Raw genomic sequence first — 8469 nt, forward strand, 5'->3', positions numbered from 1 at the left:
AAAAAATACACCACAAGCCTATAAATACCTAATATCTCACACGTAAGTGGGGGTTTATTAGAGTTTAGCTAAAGCTTCAATCCGATTAAAACATATGTATAAAGTCGCATTATAAGTAATATATTTAAAGTTAATTTAGTACCTTATTATAAATTATGTTTATTCAGAATCTGAATGTAAATATATCGAAACGTCCATCAATAAAAATACGTTCTTCATTTAGTACATAATTGAAACCATAAAACTAATTTTATTGTTTATTTATTTTAATTAAGTCCAAATGGATTGCCGACCCACGGATATTTAGCCGGACATCTATTGCAGAGCTGCAGCCAGTAGGATAACTGAAAAATTAAAGTTAGAAATAACAGATTAACTATCAAGCTTCCGAATGTGAGGTTGCAAGAATTAAAGAGACATCTCCGAAGCGGGAATGAACTAAAATCACAAAATAAATTAAATTAAATGGAACCATTGTGTTAGAGGTAGTAGTACAACCAATGCAACTTGATCCCAACTCTTTCCTTGGCTATAGTAGATTGATTGTAGTGCCGAATATATCAGAAAGGTGAGCTGATACAAAATTCGAAAAGGGCAAAAGGACCTGGGTAGAGCTGATGAAGCCAGATATTGACCGCTCTCCCTATTGGAGGTGATGTGGCGACACGACCTACGCCTAATTCAATTAGACCCTACGACAAGACAAGTCGTCGTGGCCTAAAGGATAAGACGTCCGGTGCATTCGTATCTAGCGATGCACCGGTGTTCGAATCCCGCAGGAGGGTACCGATTTTTCCAATGAAATATGTACTTAACAAATGTTCACTATCGGCTTCTACGGTGAAGGAATATAACATCATGTAATAAAAATCACACCTGCAAAATTACAATTTAAGTAATTACTGGTGGTAGACCTCATGTGAGTCCGCACGGGTAGGTACCACCACCCTGCCTATTTCTGCCGTGAAGCAGTAATGCGTTTCGGCTTGAAGCCGTCTTAAAGTCGGAGTTCGGCTTGAAGTCTATGGGCTCCAGTAACCACTTAACACCAGGTGGGCTGTAAGCTCGTCCACCCGTCTAAGCAATAAAACAAAAACCAATGATGTAACCATAATAAAATTTACCTGGTTATGTTCAGCTACCAAAGGTCCGCAAGAAGAAGCTGGGCACGCAGTCTGCCTGAACGTCTTGCAAGATCTTGATCTGTACTCAGCAATGGGGATGGGGTTCCTCACCCACTCTACGACATCGCTAGATGATACCTAAAATAGTTATGTTGGTATTTAATACAATCGATTAGATATGACGTTCACAACTTAATCTATTATTCATTAAATATATTATTGTTCACATTTAGTATACGGCGCGTGTCAACCGAAAGCTCTGATGAGTCTTTGTTGGGTGGCGCAACTTGGAGTTTGTGATAGTCAGGTTCGGTTTTAGAAATTCAGTTTTGTTGTTCTAATGAGTTTAGAAGTGAGGGTTAAAATCACCCAATTTTATTATTATGGAATTGAGGTAGAATGGTGTACACGTTATGCATCAGCAAGCAAGCTGGTCTCCACAAATATGTGATCAGAATGACAACTTGTGTAGAGCATTAAGGGGTAGGCAGCGGCTAGGCTCTGCCCCTGGCGTTGCTGAAGTCCATAGGCGACGGTAACCACTCACCATCAGGTGGGGCCGTGCGCTCATCTACCTACAAGGACAATAAAAAAAAACCCGTCCTGCCTCAAAGGGCCAAAAAGGTTACCGGATATGCAGTTACTCTTATCACGACAATCATTCTTGGCATTACAATCATAAAGTCGATATCGAGGCTTATAAGCTTCGAATTGGCTATTTGGATACGTGATTCTAATGTCTAGGCTTCTGAATTAACATTTCTTCGGAAGAACTCAAAAGATTGAGATCTCGAAGGTCGTGATTTCGTCCAATTATCTAATGACATAAAAACTAAACCTATCTATCTATATATCTGTCAAATATATAAAAATAAAAACACACAAATATCTCTTTTTTATACAAGCTAAATCTAATAAAATAATAAATAAATAAATATTTACCAACAATCACGCCACGTTAACTGGTCCCGTGATAAGTTCGTAAAGAACTTGTGTTACAGGTACCAGATAACGGAAATAAATGTAAGGTATTTTATTATACACATACATATATTTAATATACATCCATAACCCTGGAAAAGACATTTATATTTATCATATAAATATCTTCCCTTGGCGGGATTCGAACCCGCGACCCCCGTATGTAGTGACCATGTCACTTACCACTACACCAGGCGGCCGATAAAGAATCTAATGAAACTTGAATCGGCCTTATTAGGCGATTAATCTTAAATAAGTCTCAGCTATTGTAAGTCAAAGTAAAATTTAAAATTATCACATTTTTTTGCCCTAGTGATCCTCATTATAATTGAATCTTCACATTTGTAACAATTTCAAGTTTCGAAGTTGGTGAAAATTATGTTGAAAGATTTCATACAGGTATATAATACCAGTTATATAAAAATATATACAGGTCATTTAATAAAATCGTGTTCAATTGAAATCATGGGAAGGTTAGTAGAAGGATCTTTTTGTAGGCTAGAATTCATGAATCTTCTTATTCATAACGGGACCAATAGAATGGTAATGAAAATAAGTCTCTGGCTTAAAAATAGGTTTAAATACTTGCCATGAAGACATCAGGAAGGGTGTTGATCATATCCATGAATCTGACCAGAGCTGTCTTGACTGCGGGGTAAGCGGAAATGTACCACTCATGGACGAAGAAGCCGAAAGGCGCTCTGTTAGCGAGGTAGTGCCTTTCAAAGTTGGTCACGATGAATCTGAACCAGGCATCAGGATCTTCACGGTCAGGGCTAAAATCAGTGGTTGATTAGGAGCAGTTGGGGCAAGTGCCCAGGGCGGAAAATTTTTGAAAATTAAAATTTTTTTTAGTCTTATCAAGATTGCTCAATATAATTATATATACTCAATATAATAATTCTTACAATTAAGAATTTTCTTTTTAATTGATAAATCAAGAAATTCAATTCATCCATTATTTGTGAATTATAATTTTGGCAGTTAATAATAAAAATGATTTAATCAATTTATTTCCTTGGAGATTTAAAATAATAATCGATTTTTCTATTTTCTGTGATTAAAGAAATTTAATTACTGGTGGTAGGACCTCTTGTGAGTCCGCACGGGTAGGTACCACCACCCTGCCTATTTCTGCCGTGAAGCAGTAATGCGTTTCGGTTCGAAGGGTAGGGCAGCCGTTGTAACTATACTGAGATCTTAGAACTTATATCTCGAGGTGGGTGGCGCATCTACGTTGTAGATGTCTATGGGCTCCAGTAACCACATTACACCAGGTGGCCTGTGAGCTCGTCCATCCATCAAAGCAATAAAAAAAAAAAAAAAAAAAAATTAGTTTTTTTTTATGTAATATAATTATGAGTCACCCTTAGTCAAAATTTATAATTGTTAGAAAAAAAAAACAAATATTTATATTTATGTTTTTAGAATATATGACATATGATAATGTTTCCGCAATAAATTTATTAATTTTAATTTTGAAAAATAAAATATATGAGCTATAAGTTTAGATAAAATTACAGTATTGGGGCGGATTTTTTTCCAGTGCCCAGGAGTGGTATTAAGTTTAAATCCGGCCCTGGCTAAAATGATGAAATTACGCACAATATTTTGCAAAATTCATCGCATTACTTATTTTTGTGTATATGCTGATGTGTATCATTGGCTCTGTAGTAGTCAAGTTAAGTCATTTCTAGAGCTTTAACAACTTAAATGTCAATACTCAGATTGATAATGTGTGTACAACTATATCAATAAAAACTAATTTATCTATACTAATATTATAAAACCGAACAGTTTGTTTGTTTGAACGTGCTAATCTCAGGAACTAATGGTCCGATTTGAAAAATTCTTTCAGTTTTAGATAGCCCATTTATTGAGAAAGGCTATAGGCGATATAACATCACGCTAAGACCAATACAAGTGGAGCACCAATAAAGTAGGTTTCAAAATAGGGGTTTAAATAGCTCCTTGACATTCTATGATTCAGAAATATCTTCACTTTCTACGTAAATAAAGTGGGGGTAAAATTTTGCGTTTTGCCAAAGTAACTATTCCACGCGGATGGAGTCGCGGGCAAAAGCTAGTACCTATATATACATATTATGTATGTTTGTACACTAACTAGGATTTTTCTTTGTAGTGTCATATATGAAAGCTTCCGCTTCCAAATGTAACGTATCTTGATTGTTAAAAAAAAAAAAGACATTGCAAGTCGTTAACTTACAAAGATGTGCAAGCGTCAACCATTACACAAGGGAACCCATTAGGATCAGTCCACGCGATCATCGGGACGACCCATGAACCAGGCAGCGAAGCAGTTGGGCACGGTGGAATAGTGCAGTCTTGAGTCGAAGCGTAGTCCAAGGTATATGGCCAGAGACCACGCTGGGTCTGGGCAGAGGCTGGCCAGGTGCAGTCGTAGGTTAGGCCGAAGTCAGACATGACTTGGAAACTAGTGTTGCCGTTCATTTGAAGAAATGGAAGACGGACTCCTAGAGGTCATGAAAAACATAATATTAATCTAAGCAATAAAAAAAAAGTATATAAGACACTTAGGGTACCTATATGTTTTTAAGTCGTCGTGGCCTAAAGGATAAGACGTCCGGTGCATTCATATCTAGCGATGTTCGAATCCCGCAGGCAGGTACCAATTTTTATAACGAAATATATACTTAACAAATGTTCACGATTGACTTCCACGGTGAAGGAATAACATCGTGTAATAAAAATCGAACCCGCAAAATTATTATATAATTTGCGTAATTACTGATGGTATCTTGAGTCCGCACGGGTAGGTACCACCGCCCTACCTACCTATTTTTCCCGAGAAGCAGTAATGCGTTTTGGTTTGAAGGGTAGAGCAGCCGTTGTAACTATACTTGAGACCTTAGAACTTATATCTCAAGGTCGGTGCCGCATTTACGTTGTAGATGTCCACGGGCTCCAGTAACCACTTAACACCATGTGGGCTGTTAGCTCATCCATCCATCTAAGCAATAAAAAACTGGAAACCTTAACACGTAAGGATTATATTGCGGGCACTTTACATATTCTGGCTCCATGAATTACAATTTAGACTCCTATCAGAAGATAATATAAATGATGATGAAGAAGATACACTGGATCTTTTTGTAGCAATATTATTCAAATTTCAGATTTCTCGTTTTTAGTGACTTTAATCATTCTTAATATTATACCTTTAACCTCCTCAAATGGGATGTTCGCGAAGTGAGCGATCTGTACTTTTTGATCGGCGATTTCCTCTTTGATCTCATCGTATGTAGCTGCTGCCCAGAATGACGGAGGAGTTCGGTGGGAGATTGAGTGGAGAGCGATCTCGTGGCCTCTGTTGTATAGCTCGTTGACCAGTTGGTAGTTGGTGTACTCGTGGCTGACGTAGAAGGTAGCGCGTACCGGGCAATTGTTGGAGTTGACGCGGTTGTAGAGAACCTCACGATAGGTCTCGACGTTGATAACGTTAACGCCGTCGTCAAACGTCAAAGTGACGAACTGGAATTTAAAATCAGTAAAGAATTAACACTTTGTGATGTGATGAAAGTGATAAAAGGCGATTGCATGCAGCAGAGATGCGAATGTTGCGATGGATGTGTGGAGTAACGAGAATGGATAGAATACGGAATGAATATGTTAGAGGAAGTCTGAAAGTGGCACCTGTGACAGAGAGGCTGAGAAGTGCGCGTTTGGGATGGTATGGACATGTGATGAGATGAGATGAAAATGAGGTTGGTAAGAAAATGTTAACTATGAATGTGGAAGGATATAGAGGAAGAGCTAGACCTAAGAAGAAATGGATGGATTGCGTGAAATACGATATGGGTAAGCGGGGAGTGAGCGAAGAAATGGTATATGATAGAAGAGCATGGAAAGAGAAAACATGTTGCGCCGACCCCAGGTAGCTGGGAGAAGGGCAGGATAATGACGATGATGAAAAATTAACATTTTGTACGACAGACAATGCGAAGTTTAGGCTGTGACACAAATTTGATTGTTAGACGTAAGCTGAACTGGAATCTAATAGTTCTAGAATACTCGAGAGTAAATCTTTACGACACCGCACATTACAATATCAGATCAGTATAAGTTATAGTACTTTGAATGTTTTGATGGAACAATACCACAAAATATTGGAATGCCATATAAACAAATAAATAATTGAAGACATGAGTGGATGAAGGGGATATGATGTAATATGTTGATTTTGAGAAAACGGGCAACAAACTTTTATTACGTGTACTTTTCTTCGTACATAGCTCCTTGATTTCATGCAATTTCTAAAAATAGCGGAAACTCGGAGTTTTAAGGTCTAATGTGGCTTGTAGGCACACGACACCTTCATTAAATATAAAAGCTCCAAAATTTTTAAAATGGTACTTAACCCCTTCACTCATGTCTTCAATTATAATGGGGGGTGGTTTGATTTAGTATAGCATTATTTCATCTTTTGCCATGGGTGTCCTAAAGGCAACTTAGACCTGAGTCAGTTAGCAGCGTTCTCTAAGTATTACTCAGTATTATTCCCATTGCCAACTTGCATTGCTATGGTAGGGCTTATTGCAAGTCCGCACAGGCAGGTTCCCCATATTATCTACTTTTGACTTGAAGCTATTACTCGTGGCACTGTGAAGGCTGAAGCTGTCTTCATTAAATACAACGGAGCTCTTCGACCTCATGTTGCAAGGTGTAGGCTCCAGGGTCAATTCTACACAAGCTAGTCCATGAGCTGGTTCACAAGTTTATGGAAAAAAAACGCCTAAGTTTTTTTAGTCAATAAAATATAAATTGCGTAAAGTCATCGCTTTGTTTGGACAAAATGACGTCACACGTAATGCACCTGCGTTTGTGTTTGTCAAAATTTGGACGACCATTTTGAAATAAGTACGATCCAAATCCTGATTCTCGTTATAAAGATATTAAATCAGATATCACTCCTTCTGTATTTGCATCGCTCCCAAGCTCACCTGTGGCGTGTTCCTAGGTTCCAAGCCTCCCGGGATACTGGTAGACGAGCATCTGCAATCCGGGAGCTTGCACGCTTCTGGGTCACATTCCGTAGCAAGTTGCAGTTCTTTAGCCAAGACCGCCGTGAGCAGAGCTGCATAAAAGACCAGCTTCATTATCGACAATTACTATTATGCGTGCCGATTTTTATCACCTGCAGATTTTATATTATTCAGAGATACTACTGCCCTGGCCTGTTATCAGTGTCTGTGATAATCACTCATCCACTTAATGTCGATATAACTGATCAGTTCAATGATTAAAGTGCCTTGCATTTTTAGAAATAGACAGCTGTTATATGCATGGGTAATTAAAAAAATTGTGGGTTCTATTCTTGTTTTTTTTTAAGTTGACGTTCTCGGACGTAAAAGATTTATAGCGTGTTGTCGTCCTAAAAAATATTTTGTTTCTTAATCACTGCGTTCAACAAAAACGTTTTTTTTTTGAACGCAGGGATACGTAAGACTACGGAAGTGTCCCACTTAATGATGCCCATGCACTTATGGCGGAATGCCCGAGAGCCACTAGGGACAGAGATCGCGAGAGGTAGGACAGTCGACCATGATCAACACTACAATTAGATTAGATACACGGCCCAATCGCAGAGTTGTCGGCAAAAACGACTCTACGTACGGCCCATCACGCCACCTCGGCGGTGCTATGAGGACTCGTCGTTCACAGCCCTTTCCCACACCTATGCTTTTTATGTTACCTGAATGATACGTTGATTGTAGCCTGGACTACTGTGGAACGGTTTGCCTTGCCTACGGTGGCGCTTGAGAGATGCCAGACCCTGCTGTTTCACAGAACTGGAAGAAAGCCAGGGTTGTGTTGTGTGTGTACCGCGTTGTGGTACCTCAACCCAGAATTGGACGATCGTCGAAACTTCCATGCTCACTTCGAGAAGTATTGCCCCCGGCTAATGGCGATAGGAAACGTCACGGGTCTTTTTTTATGATTGAAGGATTACTGGTGACCCGGAGGCCTTTCCAGTTTCACCAGGACAGGTGGGCGAGCAAAGGCTCAGCCGGGAGGGGTGAGATTTGCTAACAGCTGCCCGAGTGCGTCCGAAGGAGACCTAATAACTCAAAAGTAACTGCTTCGCGAATGAATCTACTACCGGGTCCGAATCGTGACTCGCTGAGAAGAACCGGTGAGAAATTGAGCGAACTGATGCATGGGTTAGGTTTCACGTCGACCTTTTTGTTGAGTTCGATGAGTATGGTTACCAGAGTCCCTAAGCCTGCTCCTAGTGTTAGAGCTGAGCGTCTAATGCAAAGGTTATTGGATCTAATGGATCCGCAAGGACGTGTCTAGGGCGTTGACGGTGACTGGCTCCTGC

General features: G+C 39.4%; 1 protein-coding gene across 2 annotated transcripts; it reads right to left on the reverse strand.

Moving 5' to 3' along the window:
* Positions 1-244: 244 nt before the first annotated feature.
* Positions 245-7358, reverse strand: LOC101739350 (chitin deacetylase 7-like). Of its 2 annotated transcripts, XM_004923423.4 has the most exons (6): positions 7088-7358; positions 5306-5618; positions 4333-4600; positions 2695-2881; positions 1125-1262; positions 245-344 (listed from the first exon to the last, which is right to left on the reverse strand). In XM_004923423.4, exons 1-6 carry the CDS (start codon positions 7241-7243, stop codon positions 267-269), a joined length of 1140 nt encoding a protein of 379 aa, XP_004923480.1. In that variant the 5' UTR covers positions 7244-7358; the 3' UTR covers positions 245-266. The 2 variants fall into 2 exon arrangements, with proteins under 2 accessions (XP_004923480.1, XP_062532817.1); XM_062676833.1 differs by having other exon boundaries at positions 245-1262.
* Between the last annotated feature and the right edge of the window lie 1111 nt (positions 7359-8469).

Source organism: Bombyx mori, chromosome 28 (assembly GCF_030269925.1).
Source record: "Bombyx mori chromosome 28, ASM3026992v2".
Classification (NCBI taxonomy): domain Eukaryota; kingdom Metazoa; phylum Arthropoda; class Insecta; order Lepidoptera; family Bombycidae; genus Bombyx; species Bombyx mori.

Coding starts and splice junctions, on each gene's coding strand:
- LOC101739350 (XM_062676833.1), bottom strand. CDS start 7,243: ATGAAGCTGGTCTTTTATGCAGCTCTGCTCACGGCGGTCTTGGCTAAA. Junction 4,601..5,305: donor CCCATTTGAGGAGGTTAAAG/GTATAATATTAA, acceptor CATGACCTCTAG/GAGTCCGTCTTCCATTTCTT. Junction 1,263..2,694: donor CCCTTCCTGATGTCTTCATG/GCAAGTATTTAA, acceptor TAACTATTTTAG/GTATCATCTAGCGATGTCGT.